This window comes from Neofelis nebulosa, chromosome 5 (genome assembly GCF_028018385.1).
Source record: "Neofelis nebulosa isolate mNeoNeb1 chromosome 5, mNeoNeb1.pri, whole genome shotgun sequence".
Taxonomy (NCBI): domain Eukaryota; kingdom Metazoa; phylum Chordata; class Mammalia; order Carnivora; family Felidae; genus Neofelis; species Neofelis nebulosa.
The window spans coordinates 43,828,727-43,846,934 of record NC_080786.1 but is presented as its reverse complement, the minus strand read 5'-3'; the positions used below and the strand labels follow the sequence as shown (position 1 = coordinate 43,846,934).

Sequence of the window (18,208 nt, the reverse complement as noted above, 5' to 3'; positions counted from 1 at the left end):
TGTTCTGGCTGGGAGGAAATCTGTGTATATAAAACCAAATAATAAAGGTAAAGATAACATGTGCCAGAAGAAAAACGGGAACAGTGAGTGCTCTGGGAATGCAGAGGCAGGGAGGTCATGGAAGGTAGGTTCACTGGGGCAGAGACTTAAAGCTTGTACAGCAGACTGGATCTGGGTAGCTAGCACTAATACGGAGAATTCTAGGCAGAGGGATAGCAAGTATCAGGTGAGCATATGTGTGTTAGATGGAGGGTCCTCCCAGTGGAGCCAAAGAGGAAATTTTGCTAGGAAAGGAAGAATGGGACAGGTACTTGGGTGTTGGGCTCAAGTGTTGGATTTTAGTGGATTTATCCTATAGGCAACCAAAGTAGCTGAGCATGATGTACAGACTGAAATAATGCAAACTCTATTCATGTAACTTTTCTGATCTTAAAAAAAAAATTTTTTTTTTTTAATGCCAGAGACCTATTACATAGCTATCACTATCAGAGTTTCCTATGTTTGGGGCCCAAATTCTTTTAGGGACATGATTGGGAATAATAACAGTCTGGCACGGTAGACCTTACTAATGTGTTAACAGAGGCTCTTAGAGGCCAGTGAGTTGCCTGCAGCCCTATAGCTATTAAGTAGCAGAAAAAGGATTTGGCACCTTTCTGCTTCTTAAGCCTGTCCTCTTAGCAATCCTACCATGCTGCCACTCCAAAACTGAGAAAAATAGAGCCTATCGTAAACTTCCTCCTAAAACCGCTGGACTATTCCACAGTTCATTTCTTCTGAAAATGCAGTAGATACCTGGTATCTGCAAGTTTACTCTTTTATTTTATATTTTACACACCTACACACATAACCCACAGGTACACAAACACATGCATACAAATACTCTCAACTTTATCCTTAAAAGGATAGAAGTCATAATGCTCAAAATTTGTGCAGATAGGGCTATCAACTAAATAAGCACCTGCTACGCATAAGGCACTATGCTCAGTGCATGACCCCAAATGATTTTCGTCCCAACAGGGAGAGGGGTCATCTAACGTAAAAATAAGAAACGAGCACAAACGAGGAAACGAGGCAACGAGGCAACGAGTCAGGGCTAGCAGTGCAATGCTGACATTAGGGTCTATGAAAATGCCAAAGCAGTTAGTGCAGGTGGGGATTTTCAGAAGAGGCTTTGTGCAGGAAGTGGGGTCCAGAGGAGACCCCGGGCAAGATGGCAGTTAAGATAAAGGCCTTCGACAAACATTCTAATGGTGACGGGGGAGCCCAGAGACCTGACGCTTGTGTTGATGGGGCTGGCGGGCACTGCCTCATCTACAACACAAACTCGCCTAAAACCAGAAGAGAGCACATGTGAAAGAACAGGTGTTGCTTCTGCCTTCTCAGACATCCCGTCCTCCCGACTCGTCTTGCCTGGAGCAAGAGCCTTGTGTGCTCCTCCTAGAGTAACTGGCCATTAATTTCAATCCATGATTTTGCCTAGACCTAATATGAATGTCATAAATTATATGAAAGGTAATACTACTTAACATATATTAAAACGTGAATATAGCATAAACTCTATTCCTTTCTAACTTGCTCTTGGGATGGTTTGCAATAGATCAGGCAGGAGAAACAGTAATAGCTAACATACATGGAGTACTCACACATACCACACTGCTTAACATCTGCATGGTTTATCTCATTTAATTTCCAAAACAACTGTGTGAGGAAACCAAGGCATGAAGGTAATACCTTGTCTAGGATCCCATGGCTGGGATCCCACCCAGGCGGTCTGGTTCCAGAGCCAAGGTTCTTAACCACAAGTAGGCTGTTACTGAAAGACACTCCCAGAATTGTAAGGACATCACCTGAGAGTGACATCTGTTACCTCAGGAATTCCCTGCCTACAGATGGTCAATCTGGAAGGTGGAAAGGATGTGCCTAATGAACCATAGAAATACTCCAAACATAGTCAAAGACAGGTAAAAGTAACTACCAGGAAAGAAAGCTACAGAACAAGCAACTTAGGGCCACCTGAGAAAGACTGTTCTCAGAAGGGTTCGGTTTGCACAAAGGTCAGGGAAGGTGGGCGGGAACAAGAAGTGGATGGTGGTGTGTTTAGGACCAGCAGCTGACCCCTAAGTGGACTGTGCTAGACCTTGTCTAAGGGCCACCTCAGCCCGTGAACTGGGCCTTTAAAGCTCATGCAGAGGCAGGGCACAGTGACCCAGTGCAGTGCCGAATGCCACTGGGGTCTGCAAACACCTCAGAGTGAGACTGTCCCATCTCTTCTGGAGGCAGGAGTCTACACTTCTGCCTCTGGCTCTGTCTGTGCCCCCAAGGTGGCTCGGGGGCCTCTGCAAACTGCCTGGAGACTGGGCTTCATGCTGCTTAGATCCCACCCCATGTGGCTCAGGGCCTTCCCCTTGCAGATCAACAGAAACACCGTTTGGGGGCAGTCCACATCCTGCATTTCACTGTGGCTCAGACCTGGGATCTACCTTCCTGAAGCTGTGATCCATAGTGTGTCTTTAATGTGAAATCATGGATACCCTCTGTGGCTAGAGGAAGCATCATCCTTCCTCAAAATTACCTTCTTTACCTAGTCTATCCTAACACTGTGAAAAATTGTATCCACTGGACAGTCTTTTCATAGACAGGGCAGTCTTAGTTTGAAGAAAGGCCTTGATAAGCCTGTCTGAGGTAGAAACCGAGATCATAAGGGGTCCTAAATGTGGACGGAACTGCCCTTTGTGCCCAAAGGCAAGGGATTCTTTGGTGCCAGTAAGATGGGGGGAGGCAGAAGAGGTGAGCAGGGTTGTGGAGATGTGATGTCACCGCCCAAGAGATACCCAAATTTCAGGAAAAACAAAACGAATCATGAAATGCATGATATGAACAGGTTTTTATTGCAGCCCAGGGGTACCAAGGGACAGACCAAAAAGAGCTCATGAGGATTCAGGAGTGTTAAGGCCAAAGCTGCAGGTCAGAAGAAGTAAGAAAGATGCTAGGGCACACAGGAGTCATGCACAGGCTCCAGAGGCCATGAGTTCAAGCCACGATTAGCCCTACTTCTGTATGGTGAAGAACGAGAACTCTTTTTTTCAGGTATCTGAGGTATTCCTTTAACCTAGCGGCCACACACCAAACAGATCTATGGAAATGAGTAGGGGCAGGAGAAAAACAAGTTTTAGAGCAAGGATTCTTTATGAGAAGTTCAGGCCTGGACAAGTCACTGAATGTGGAAGGTTCTGGCCAGCCCACAGGCCCTTTGAGGGTGGGAGGATGGGGGCAGGGCGCAAAGTAAGGCAGCTGCTGAGTGGGAAACATGGGGCTCTGATAGGAAGGTAGGAGGAAAGTGAAGACAGTCCTGCAGTTTTGCGTCAGGTGGTCATACACAGCTGTGTTCTGGGAAATCACCTGGGGCAGCCCTTGGGCTTGATAGAAGGCAGACTGTTAGGCCTAACACTGGCCACTTTATAGGATGATGCGTGAGTTATATCGGTAAAACCATGTAACTGTGCTCTAGCTGTAAGAACAGTATTTATTTACACAGCAGAGCAGCCTCAACGGCTTGCTCTATTAACTTCCATAATAAAACACTTTGTTTGCAAAACAGATGAGCAAAAGGTCTCAGACACTGTTTTTGTATCCAGAGTTTCAATTAATCTAGATATGAATTTCATGTAATTATGTTTAGGTCTTAATCCTGCTCCCCAAGGAATGTTTCTAAAGATTATTTCCTATCATTTTAATCAATTCTACTTTTCAGTTATTTATGAAAATCCAAAACAACGATATCAAAATGAAATAAGTAAAAGCACAGGTCATAACTGAAAGGCGAAATTACTTGTTGCTTAAAAGAATTATTTTAGCCTGGCACCCCTGGGTGGCTCAGTTGGTTGAGAGTCTCTTGATTCCAGCTCAGGGCATGATCTCACGATCAATCGTGGGATTGAGCCCTGAGTCAGGCTGGGTGTGGAGCCTGCTTTGGATTCTCTCTCTGCCCCTCCCCAGCTCTCGAGTGTGCACTCTCTCTAATAAAAAAAAAAAAAAAAAAAAAGTCAGCCTAAATCCAAAATTTGGGTATATTCTTACAGGAGGGTAAACTCAGGGTATTTTTCTAATTCTCTCCCTCTCTCTCACCAAAAGCAGCAATCAGGTACCAGTCAGAATTTATATCACCTGGCTAAAGCAAAATAGGTAGCTAGTGAATAAGGGGACATACTGATGTCAAAAGATAAAGTTTAACTGACCTTGACCCGGAACAAGGAGAACTAGAAGATTCACTGACTCACTGCTTGATTTACCCACTAATTTTATCAGCCAGGAATAAAAACAAACAAACAAACAAACAAACAAAACATTGGGTACATATTACAATTGTCTCTAAATTACTGAGAGCCATTCATTCTGACCCAGTAATGGGGATTTGTCTCAGCTTGCATACATCTCTTAAAATAAGTGTTCTAATTTTAACTTGATAGAATCTCAAAAGAGACGTCCAGATCACAAGACATAGTTTGAACCTGAGCCAGCAATAATACTGCTTATGTTAGCCGTTAAAATAATCCCTGTGACCTGATGTTACCAAAAGATCAGATAGAATTTTCATGACTAGTTTAGCAGCTGGTAACGTGTGGATAAGACTACAGAAGTGTTTAGCATGGAAAAGGAACTACCTCCGTGACAGTGCACACGGGAGCCATTTTACTTCTCGTGAAGCGTTTTTACGTGTGATGTTCAATTAGGCTCCAAGAACAAGAAACACGGTACTGCTTGTGAGAACTTTCTCTGCGAAATGGGGCAGCACTCCCAGCCACCCACTGCCCACCTCAATGACTCCTGTTCTTTGGCACATGGCCACTCACGCCTGTACCTCCTTACGCACAATCCCTTCTCCCACTACCAGTCAGCCACCCTTCCTCTCTCACCCTCTCACAGTCTAAATCAAGGGTCATGAGCCCAGTGCCCAAGGGGTGTGCTCGTCATGCAGAGTAGGAGTCAGTTTGGTGAAGGGGACCACAGAGCACAAGTGAATACATGTTTCATCACCAGAAGACAGTAGATACTCAGAGGAAAACATCTGTGGCCACCAGGGACCCACCTGATTTTTCCTTGCCTCTCAAGCTAAATAACTTTTCTCAATCATGCCCTGGGAATCAGAACAACATCAGTACTCAAATGTGGACTTTAATAACCTACACTAGGACCTCGTCAACTACTTCACCTACCAAGGTGGCCTGTCCTCAGAGTAGGCCTGGCCACTATGGAGACTTTCCTGGTAGTATGTCAGTCTCAGTCCCTCCTGGCTGACTGCTTGCTCATTCATTCATTCAACCAAAAAATATACCCACCTACCTTCATCTGTATCCATACCCTCTGCCTTCCTTTGTGTTACAAGAACTGAACCATCCTGGCTCATAACTGACACCAGCTTCCCCACTTGTGCACCAGGACACATCCTCTTTCAGCTTCTCAAAGACATGACTTCAGTAAGTCTCCCTTCAGTTTCCTGCATTATTAGTGCACTCACTCTTTCTCTTCTTGATCTTGCCCATCAAGATACCAATATGCTTGAACTTCTCCCATCTTCAAAAAAAACAACCCCTACCACCCTCTCCGGATCCTGTATCCCTACCTAGCTCCCAGCCCATTTCTCTGCTCTCTCTTAAAGATGATGCTTCAGAAGAGCAGTCTACATTCAGGATCTCTAATTCTCCCCTCTCTTGGATCCACTTCAAACTGGCTTCCTCCCACCACTCTACCAGACATGCTCTTGTCAAAGTCACTAGTGACCTCCACATTCTAGGTCAGTACTCATTCTCAACTGTCCTCTTATAGGAGTTATCACAGCATCTGAGACAGATGGATCCCTCCTTCCCCCTTGGAACATTTTCTTTGGCTGGCATGTGCAGCACCTCACTTTCCGGGGTCTCCTCTTGCCTTACCGTTCTTAGTCTCAAGTCCCTGCTCCTCCACATTTTCCTATTTCGGGACCTTCAGGACTCTTCCACCGTAATCACTCTCTTGGTTATCGGTCTCATGGCTATAAATATCACTTATATGTTGACACTCCCATACTTAGGTCTCACCCGGACCTCTCTCCTCAACTCCCCACTCTTCCATCTACTTACTTTTCCACCCTTTCACTAGGATGTTTAAATTGTTTTTAATTTTTTTAATGTTTATTTACTTTTGACAGAGAGAGACAGAGCATGAGCAGGGGAGAGGCAGAGAGAGAGGGAGACACAGAATCCAAAGCAGGCTCCGGGCTCTGAGCTGTCAGCACAGAGGCCGAGGCGGGGCTTGAACTCACAGACTGCGAGATCATGACCTGAGCCCAAGTCGGACGCTCAACCAACTGAGCCACCCAGGCACCCCTCACTAGGATGTTTAATAGGCACCTCAAACTTAATATAACCCAAACTTGATACACTCAGTACATCTCTGGTCAACCCCTGCTCCCACAAACCTGCTTCCCCCACAGTCTTCTCCATCTCAGGGAATAGCAACTCCTTTACTCCAATTGCTTAAGGCCCCAAACCAGTAACAGTCATCAAACAGCTTTCTCCCACATCCCACCAAGTATCTGATTTTTTTTCAAAAGAAACTGACAATCTAGGTTTCATGTGAAATTTCCTGATTACTAAGCACTGGCCACGGAGTACAGAAAGAAGAAAACTATGTAAGGAAGACAAAAACACACTGCTCAGACAAATACAGTTTGCAGCCCACCAGTCTGAGACCTCAGAGGAAGGTATGTCTTCTGCTCGATCCACACACTTTTCCCCTCCCAGCTCCTACTGAAGGCATTTCTCACTTAGACTTCTGTCCACGAGATATCACTCTTTGTGCCTTTTTTGCCCAAAGTCAGAGCTGCTTCTAAAGGCTGGGCTGGGACTGATGGGGAAGCTTCTCCCTTGGTGATAAGGGCTGAGATAGGGGAATGGAACTGATGACAGTAATATCTGAGGACAGATCATCTGACGAAAAGAGATGAGGTCAGAAGGAGCAGAGGGCCATGCTGGAAACTGGGGTACCTGGGGCCCAACAGGCATCACTGACACCCATAAAGGAGGAACAGGACAGTCATGCAGCCACTGCTTGATTCTTCTCCAATGCTCAAATCATGGACTGTGCCACGTGACATACAGAAAACCCTCCACATGTAAGCAGATGCAAGGCTGATGAGACTCTAGCTCCCTCATTCATCTTTGCGGCCCTCAGTGAGCAGATTGTGTGGTACCAGCTCTGTGCCGCAGGCCTACCGACTGAATGAACGGGTGAGTGAACAAACAGAAGGCAGAAAAAACAAGACGGATCCAAACTATAGGGCCTCAGGGTTTTAGGTGAAGATGTAAGAGTGTGAAAGTAATGAGCACAGAAAGGCTAGGTCTTCAAGGACAATAGTCACAGTGGGGAGCTGGACCCAAGGGTGTCTCAGGGGCCAAGGGAAAAAAATCAATCGAATCAGAAATACACAAGAATGACAGAATTCAGGACACCAAAGGTTCAATTTCATTTTTGGAAAACACTGATTTTAAAGAGGTCTGATAAGGTCTTAGTGAATAAGCCACATTCCTGTAAAAGAAATAATGGACACGAACATCCTCAGAAGAATTTAAAGCAGTAAACAAGTGAAGAGAAAGAAATCTTTTAGGTTTCTACACTTATTTTCTGAGACTAGACCAGGCCAGGTCTCAGATCATATCTAAACTCAAGTAAAAATATAAAGTTAAAATATTTGGAAATTATTTGGTAAAACAAGCTCTGTAGTCAATCAGTATGACTAACTAATTTGCATGGCAATTTGAAGCAAAACCAGTGAATTCATTCCCTTTGCTTTAGGCCCATTTTATATGGCATGAAATACCATGAACAGCTTTCAGTCAGCAGACAGAATAGAAAGCGAAAATGGAAGTAAATGACTGATTTTTAAAAAGGCTAATGAGATTTTGCCTAGCACTATGCACCAGCCAAATTCTAAGTGACATCAATAAAACAGACCCTCTAGATGGAGAAAACTTCAAAGAAACTAATGTTGACTAAAAGCCTGTCATTTCCTAAACATCATGCTAGGCACTTTCAGAAATATCATTTCATTAAGAAATGCGTATATGAACTTGTTTCTCAATATGTATATTGCAAATCACCTTAAAAATTACTAAACCAAGTATTTTAGCTCTCAAATTATGTTGTGTTCAAGAGGGTCTTCTATTATAGAAAACAGTACTCATTTGTTTTTCAGAAGCTAGATTTGAGCATTCATTCAAAGTGGTAGAACCATTAAGTGTTTCCTTTATGTTTTGTTCTATCTAAATGGTATGTAGAGGAATGCATTAGAAATGCTACCTTTGGGTGCCTGGGTGGCTCAGTTGATTAAGCGTCCAACTTCAGCTCAGGTTATGATCTTGTGGTTTGTGGGTTCGAGCCCCACACTGGGCTCTGTACTAAAAGCTCAGAGCCTGGAGCCTGCTTCAGATTGTGTCTCCCTCTATCTCTGCCCTTCCCCCACTTGTGCGTGCTCACTCGCGTAAGCGCGCGCTCTCTCTCTCTCTCTCTCTCTGCCTAAAATAAACACTAAAAAAAAGAAATGCTACCTTCATGGCTCAAATTCATGTCAAATATGATTCATATTAGGCCATCTTTAGCAGAAACTTCACATAATAACAAGGCTTCACTGTTATAAGTGTAGCATGTGTTCTGAGATCTCCAAGGCTCTAAGATTCTGGGGCATCTAAATACTGCTTTGGTGACCTCATGGCACATTGTCGCTTGGAGCTGGTAAGACAAATTCTCACTTCTTCTGCAAAGCCCAACTTGCCCTCAACCACTCCATGGTTTCTCACTCCGCCTGCCACCACCCATATGCTGTCCTAGTGACAGCACACCACAGGAAGGCTCTGTCCCGAAGACCCCCAACACTATTCTGAGCCCAGCAATGGAGCTTCACATTCATGCTGAGCTCCCAGAGGTCCACAGGGCAATCTGTGGAGTATCCCTGGCATCCCAAATGTTCATCATCATCTACTTCAGTTTAAAAGATCTGGGTCACAAATTTTGCATTAACATGAAACATATATACATACATTTATACACACAAATATATATGTGTGTATATATATGCATATATACACACTACACACACACACACACATATATATATACACACATATACATATTTATATATAAACTATCTGTCTTTTTTAGCTCTTCCCAACCGAATGAAAAATCTTTGGAGATGGATCCATCTTTGCAGATGGATCTCTGTAAGAAAAACAAAAGCATTTTCTGGCAGAGGGAAGGGAAAAATGAGTTCTTTGATCTGGTTTCAACATTCCTACATAGGCAGCAATGGGGTGAGACAAAGCATCACCCCTGAAGGTCTTATCACAGAAATGTGGAGCTGACACCCCCCAGGGCGGACTGTACAGAAGCAGCAGCGGCTCCTATCAGGCCACAGGCCAGCTGACGCGCAATGGACAGAGTTGCTCCCAACTTCCCCAGTGGTTCATATACTCTACAGTTATGGAAATAAACCAGGGAGATTTCCAAAATTAGCATTAATTTGTTGAGCCAGGAAGAAGAAACCATCCTAACCATTTTGGTCATTTAGATCTCAAACCGTTTTTCTGGGAAATTCATTCAGAGGATATAAAAACAACTGGGTTTCTGAGAGAGGGGCCATCGTTCTAGCAAGTGAGTCCCTCTTCCCACAAAAAACGTAAGTCCACTCTACCTGCTTCTTGTTCTTCTTTGTCAAAACAAAACAAACGCAAGCAGCATCTGTGCAAACAAGGCTATCACTGAAAGGTACAGTGTGTTCAATTTTGGTAATAAGGAGAAAATCAAATGGAGTCCAAATGAACCATAGGGGAGACAGTTGCTAGGCATCAGGGGCCACATTACACGAAAAACACGAACCTTTAAACATTAGGTTGACTATTTGGGAACTGAGACCAACTGAAAGGAATTTCAGATTCATGCCTCCCCAACATATTCATCGCAAGACACATGCTCACTGTGCAGAATTAAGTGGGATGGTGGGTGGAATCGCTCACACTACTAATTATTCTTGCTCCTTCACCCTCTCATTTTTTTTGCTTGCTCAGCTGAATCTAGTCAATTACATTAAGCGACTGCCCTATTATAACAAATTCAGTTCTAGGGGGTCAAGCTATCATGGTATGCAGGAGCACGGTTGAAAGTAGCAGGGCGAGTTATGAGGCAATACGAATTAAAAGAATCAGGCCCACATTTCCAAGACAGGTTGGTACTTGACAAGGCCAAGGACTGAGAGACAAAATAATAATAAGAAGAAGAGGAATTAAAAAATGCTTCTCTGAATCCACCCCATGGTAACGAATCCTGTTCTACTTGCTTTACTCAGACTACAGTTGGTATGTTTCAGAGTTTGCCTGTTTCATTCTAGACAGGGAAGACAATCAAGAACCTATAAAATGTTGGAGACATATACCGAGAGAGAGAACAGTTAGGGAGGAAAGAACACAAGATACTCGAGACCCTTATCTGGGGGAATGTTGACAGAGTTTTCCCAGAAAAGAACAGAAAAGGAAACACTTCTGCCACAAAAAGCCAGCCATGCTCATTACTGTGGTGGGAGACTTAAAGAGACGACTTTGGATAATGAAACATGAGGAGTGAAATAAAGCCTTTTGTTTTCTGCTCACTCAGGAATGCCCATGTGGGACAGAGAGTGGAGAGCTGAGCCCAACTCAATGAAGAGCTTTGCTGCTCACGGCTGTGTCTCAGATCAACCTGACAGGTTGGCCTCCTTTCAAGAAGCCTGAATCATCTTCTTCGTTCAACACAAATGAGTCAGAGGCTAAAGAACAGGGCTCAGGCCCTCACTGAGACAAGCACTGCAACTAGGTTGTATTAATTGCTAAATCAGAACCACACCAGGGGGAGTGCCAAATAAGTAATGCTGCCAAAAACAAGATGTTCACTGAGCGCTTTGTATATGTATGAACTCACTTCATCCTCATAAGTCCAGAAGGTAGGTATTCTTTTCCTTCTCATTTTGCATATGGGTAAATGGAGGCACAGAGCCTAAGCCATATAGTAGGTAAATAGCAGAGTGACGACACACACCCTGCTTTTCTGGCTTCAGAAATTACTCTGCTAGACCACCTCTCAAACAAAAAGGACTAATAACCTGACGTTTACTGAGTGCTAAAGGTAGGTCAGGTCCTCTTCTAACCACTTCATAAAATTACCTCCCTTAGTGATCACAATTAGCTTTGGAGGACCCACAGGCAGACAAGTTCAGTAACTAGTCTAACTTCCAGTGAACTACAAGTTCAGTAATTTTTAATTTTTTTAATGTTTATTTATTTTTGAGAGAGAGAGATACAGAGATACAGAGATACAGAGTGTGAGCAAGGGAGGGGCAGGGAGAGGGAGACACAGAATCCGAAGCAGGTTCTAGGCTCTGAGCTGTCAGCACAGAGCCCGACACAGGGCTCGAATTCACAAACCATGAGATCATGACCTGAGCCAAAGCTGGACGCTTAACTGACTGAGCCACCCAGGCTCCCCCAAGTTCAGTAATTATTAACCAATCAGGAAGAAGCTACTCCAGAATGTGAACTGAGGTGGTTTGACTCCACAGTCCCTGCTCTTGACCATGACACCACACTGTTGCCAGCACTTGCTTGGTCTCCATAATAACCATGGAGAAAGCTATTAACACCCTCATTTTAGAGCTGAGGGGGCTGAAGCTCAGCAGCCAAAATGAAGCAGAAGTTGGGTTTGTGCCCAAAGTACGTATTTTTTTTGTGCCCAAAGTACGTATTCTTTTTTTTTAATGTTTATTTTTGAGAGAGACAGAAAGACAGAGTGAGAGTGGGGGAGGGCAGAGAGAGGGGCAGATACAGATTCCAAAGCAGGCTCCAGGCTCTGAGCTGTGAGCACAGAGCCTGACACAGGGCTTGAACTCATGAGCTGTGAGATTATGACCTGAGCTGAAGTCAGACGCTCAACCAACTGAGCCACCTAGGGGCCCCTTAATTTTTATTTATTTTTTTAATGTTTATTTAATGGGAAACTTTTCCCATAAGGCAGTTAAGTGCTCTCTGGGTCACCGCAAACAAAGTAATTGATAACATCAAGGGCTTTCCAGATACAGCCATGTTTCTCATAAGAGAAAGACTTCCCCCAAAGTCCCCACTTGTTATTGCCCTCAGAATGATCATGAGGAACCCCCAAAATCTTAAATCCCACTCCCCTGCCCTGACCATCTCCAGTAACAGTTAAACCATTTGCACTTACGCTTTAAATGCTGGGAGGTAGGAGTATATAGAAATGCTGCTTAGATTATAAATAAATGGCAGGTGTTTTCTGATATCTGTTGTTGCCCAGCCACTAAAAAATGTGTTCAGTAAACCCTGGTCCCCACCTGAAAGAAAAAAAAAAAGAATTAGTTATATACTTCAAAGAGAGATCACTTTTATATAAACGTATAACTGGATCTTTAAGAACAGGTACGAATTCCATTGTTAAAATAAGAAACTCCATGTTAAACCTACCAAGGTCACCAATTTTTTTTTAGTTAATTCACTAATTCAACATTTGCTGAGGAGCTGCTATGTGCTAGTCACTGTACCAGGTACTGAAGACTCAACAGTGAACAAAGAAATGGTCATGATCTTCATGATGGGCAGGGCAGGAGGAGGAAATATACACTAGTACCAGCATATTAAGAGTCCATAAACAGTATCACAGATGGGGAGAAGGGCAGCAAAACCAAGTACTGGGTGCTGAGGCACGTGTGAGTGGCTCAAGACCATATATGGGGTCAGGGAAGGCTTCCATGAGGAAGTTGTATTGAAGCCAAGATCTAAGGGGTGTATAGGAGTACTTGACTAATACAGGAGGAGAAGGGGAGGGCAGATGGTGTTTTAGGCCGAAGAAACAGATGTACGGAAGATCCAAGGTGGACAGGAACACAAAGCTGTGGTAAGAAGACCATGAAGGTGGCCTGTGTAAGTGGACTGCAGAATGTGGGAAGGGGTTACAGAGCACTGGGGGAGTCTCAGAGAGGCAGGCATGGACTAGACCACACAGGGCTCACACTATAGACCTTATCCTCAGTTACAGATTTTGGACTTTATGTTAAGAACAATGGGGGAAAGGGAGGGTAGTAAAAAGCAAAGAGAGCAAACTGGGATAATGGAATTGTTTTCCAGAGCCCCCAACCACTGGCTCATCAACAGAGACCCAGAAGGACACATCACCCTAGTGTACTTTCCTACCACCGACCAAGCCTCTGGACAGGTCCAGGCCAGTCATTTCTGGGACCACAACCACACAGCATAGTACATGATCAGCCACTGGGGGTTCCTGATCTTCAGGTTTTCCTTGGAAAGTGCCAACCATGGCCATTCATTCAAAACAAGTAAGAACAATAAAAATCTAAACAGCTAAGCACCTGACCTAAATCATAAACATATCAATAACCAAACAGGTCACTAAGCCACCTGAAAACATATTCTGTCACATAGCCCATGTCCTTTCAGTTTCAGGCTCATGAGAGTTCAGAAAACATGCACAGAGCGAGAATCTTCCTATATAGCAAAACAGTAGTTTGGGTATATAGGTGCGTGTGTGTGTGTGTGTGTGTGTGTGTGTACACACATGTGCACGGGGGATGGCAGGCAGGGAGAATCCTGCTCTTTTGAAGTATGAGGCTAGTAACCTAAGCAGTTACTTTCCTCCTTAGTCTGCTTTGCCCCAAGACCCAGTTTCCTTCCTAAATATACAGCAGGCTCAACTGGCTGTCATATTTGGTTTTCACTGGTTTTGAAAGACTTAATCTGGATATTTAATATTTGGAACGAAGTAGGAAGACCAAGCATTAGGTTTGAAGTCCAACTGTACCTTATCCATTTTCCGTATATCTCATCCTTTCTAAATACCCTCAATCAACTCTATGGACCAAAGGTATTTGTTGTACAAATGTCTATGGAATAACTTCTTTGTATTAGGAGGCTCTGATAGCTCCCCACTCCTAAGGGACAAACAGCTCAACAGAAAATCAAGATTTTACCCTCATAAGTTCTAAAGGACAACAAAGATGGCATCAGGATGTGCTTCACTGGTTACGTGAACAAGAGCAGAGTTTAGCTGCATTGACATATCAACATTTAACATGTTGAGACACAAAATATTAAACCCATTCATCAGAGGCTTACTTGGGATTCTACAAAGAGACACCCCAACTGTGGGCATAGACAGTGGTGGTTGAGGTACAGAGACCTAAAGGTTTACTAATTTACTTTACATATAATAATCAAAAATGAAGGTTGAGGAAATGTTTACAGCAGTTTTATTTACAACAGCACAAAAGTGGAAACAGTCCAAATGTCCTTCGACAGGTGTATGAATGTGATACCTCCATACAATGGAACATTACTCAACAATATAAAGGAAAAAAGTACGGAAACCCACAGCAACTTGGATGGATCTCAAGAGAATTATGTTGTATGAAAAAAAATCCAGTCCTGCAAAGTTACATACTACATTGTGCCATTTATAGAACATTCTTTTACATTACAAAATTATAAAGACGGAACTTGTGGGTACCGGCAGTTAAGGAGCAGGGAGATGAAGGGAAATGGCCATGACCATAAAGCAGGAGAATGAAGGATCCCCGTGAAGGAACTGCTCTACTTCAACTGTGTTGGTGGTCACACCAAACTACACACATAACATTGCATAGAAAACACACACACACAAACATATAAAACTGGCGAAATGTGAAAGGTGATGGATCCCATCAATGTCAATTTCTTGTGTGTGGAATTACGTAAGATGTTACCATTGGGGAAACTGGGTGAAGGGTACATGGGGCCCTTCTGTATTGTTCTTACAACTGAGTGTGTATCTACAATTCTCTCAAAATAAGCTTTTTTGAAAGTCTAAGGATTAATGTGCTTAAAATGCAAAATACAATCAAGAACTGTTAGTTATCAGACTCTAAATCCACAAGGACTATGGCTCCTTTTGCTTAGTACTATAATTCTAGCACTTAGCAGAATGCCTTACACACACGTAAGTTACTTAATGTAATGAATATACTTGACGTTCTTTAATAGCAGAAAAGTTGAAAGAACCTGAATATCCCATTATAGCAGAATGGTTAGTACATTAGGATACTAACCACTCATGGGAATATTATTCAGCCATTAAAACTAACGGCTATAAAGATGATCAGTCCACCATGCAATATAATGATTTACAGTGACACACATCATTATAACTAAAACTATAAACACTCGTATTGGAAAAAATAAACAGTAATAGTATATAAGGTGATTGGTATTACAGATATGCTCTCCCCATGACTTTTACTTAGTATAGTTTTATTACTTTTGTAATTTTATAACTTTAAAATAGTATAATGAAGGGCAAGAATGAGAATTGTGCTAAACCTTTTTCTTTCTAAATATTCTTTACCTGTTCACTTATTTTCATTATGAAGTATGAAGCTATCAAGAGAAAATTATATGTATAGTTTATAAAGCACAAAATTGTATGCTCAATTTAAAAACTTGTACATTACCAATGCTGTTTAAATTCTGTGTGTGCTCCCTAATCCAATCCCACTACCCCTCCCCCAGAAGTAACTATTAATCATGAGGTTTGTTTTTTTTTTTCAGATTTTTTAAATGTTTATTTTATTACTTACTTTTGACAGAGAGACAGTGTGAGTGGGGGAGGAGCAGAGAGAGGAAGACAACAGAATCTGAAGCAGGCTCCAGGCTCTGAGCTGTCAGCACAGAGCCCAATGCGGGACTTGAACTCATGAACCAGGAGGTCATGACCTGAGCCGAAGTTGGACACTCAACTGACTAAGCCACCCAGGTGCCCCTGAGTTTTGTTTCTAATTATCTTGATATCCTTGGTTTTACCACATATGTATGTATCCCCACACAACGTATGTAGTTTCACTTGTTTCTGAAGTTTGTAAAATTGGGGATCATGCTATATATTTTCTACTAGTTTTTCTTAGCGCCACATTATAAGACTTTTTTGAAATTAAGCAATTCTACTGAAAAGGACTACTGAGTACACGCAGCACAATGAAGAAATCTAATTCCATGAAGGTCAAAATAGTAGTTGTAAAGCAGAACTTCCCAATCGGACAGGATGATCCTGGTAAAGAGGAATCAGAGCTGTTGATCCCTCAGAGCCCCTGGCCGGCTGCCTCTGGCCACAAAAGGCTGTTTCTGTTTACCCTCAGGTACCCTACAAACATCATCAGTCCCTCAGCCATGTGCCACAGCAGGGCAGAGGTGCCCTGTGGGAGACAGGCAACGAGAGAAATGAAACAGGCAGAGACAACTTGTGAGTCAGTGGAACCCATTCCAATCATCAAATCTTTAAACATGCAGCAAGGACCTTGAAACTTCCACGGCCACCAACTTCATTCTGTGACTACACAGGGTCAACTTCTAGCCAAAAATTGTGGATTAAAAACAGAATTGAACTCTGCCTGGAAGGCTGTAGCTTCTCATATGATTTTTAAGTTTAGCATTCCAAACCTCTTTTTCCAAATGCCCAATTCCATATTTCAAGGTCAGGCAAATAAATGTTTTAACTTCATCAGAAAAATCTATGTTTAATGTTATCAATAGCTTCTTTTTAGAAGTCCCTAAGAGCACAACTCAAAGCAGAATGCAAATCTAAGCACATCTGTGCTACAAAACATACAGGAGATGCGAGGAAGATGGCTAAATTTTCACTACAAAACCCCCAGGACTTTTTAGTCCAGCACATTTTAGACTTCCCGAGGCAACATTATTTATTCTGACAGGTTAAGATACTTTTAATCTCAATCATCTATGAACCGACAAACATGATTAACAGCTGTGTTCCACCAGGCCAGGGCGTGGCAACACAGGTGAGAGCTAGAAAGGAAAAGGAACAAGGGACACATGGCACCTGTTTTGCAAACAAAAGCAAAGATCAGATTCTACATCATCCTTCCACCTGGCTACCCAAGTATAGTAATAACCTTATAACCACTAGGTATTTTCCAGGCCTTTTGACCAGGGTCATGAACCTGGTAAGCATAGACACATCACAGCATTTATCAGTAACTCAGTCTAGTATTTTATAAGAAATAGAGTGGAGTGCTGTCTTTCAAATTTGTGCATTTGTTTTTGTGCTCTTCCATAGTTTGTTGGCAGTTGTCTTGCCTACTGTGGGTAATAGGGAGGGTGGGTCAATTCTGGTTTAAACATGAAGGCTAGTAGCTTAGCCACAGGAATGTTCCCCCTAGAATCATCCTCCTCAAAGCGGTCCAGGTCTCTGCACCAGGAGCATCATCTGAGAGCTTGATAAATGCAGAATGTTAAGCCCCAACCCAGACCTACAGAATCAGAATCCACATTTCAGTTCCCAGGTGACTTCTTTGCATATTAGAATACATGAAGCACTGGTTTAGAATCTTTCAGAGAAGGACTCTTTAAAAAAAATTAACATTTTTTAATTTAAAAATTTTTTTAACGTTTATTTTTACAGAGAGAGAGAAAGAGAGCATGAGTGGGGGAGGGGCAGAGAGAGGGGGAGACACAGAATCTGAAACAGGCTCCAGGCTCCGAGTTGTCAGCACAGAGCCTGATGCGGGGCTCGAACCCATGAACCATGAGATCCTGACCTGAGCTGAAGTCGGGCACTCAACTGACTGAGTCACCCAGGTGCCCCTCATTTATCTTTGAGAGGAACAGAGTGAGCACGAGTGGGGTAGGTACAGAAAGGGGGAAAGAGGATCCGAAGTTGGCTCCACGCTGACAGCAGAGAGCCAGATGTGGGGCTCAAACTCATGAACTTTGAGATCATGACTTGAGCCAAAGTTGGACGCTCAACCGACTGAGCCACCCAGGTACCCCAGGGAATGACTCCCCCCCTTTTTTTTTTAAACTCTTACCAGACAATGCAATGCTCAGTGTCATTTCTATAGAAAATGTCTGAAGTTATATAAATTAGGGATAGGATGCTTAGTAAGAGAAGTTTCAGCTCTCAAATGGTTCTCAGTCTAATAAAGGAGCACAGGAGCAGATACTAAGCAAATAAAGTAAAATATACTTAATATTATAAGAAATATAGGCAAGTGCTGAAATGAAAATGTGACTCACTTGTTAATACTGACTTCTACAATATACTAATATCATTTCTGCCTACCACAAGCATGCCAAGG

General features: G+C 42.9%; 1 protein-coding gene across 3 annotated transcripts in view; it reads right to left on the bottom strand.

The window, feature by feature from the left end:
• GYG1 (glycogenin 1) overlaps positions 1 to 18,208 on the bottom strand; it is a 76,264-nt gene that overhangs the window by 5,983 nt on the left and 52,073 nt on the right. For all 3 annotated transcript variants that reach the window (XM_058730179.1, XM_058730181.1, XM_058730180.1), the window contains exon 5: positions 12,277 to 12,403. In XM_058730179.1, coding sequence (XP_058586162.1) covers positions 12,277 to 12,403 — 127 coding nt within the window. The remainder of the gene's footprint in view (positions 1 to 12,276; positions 12,404 to 18,208) is intronic.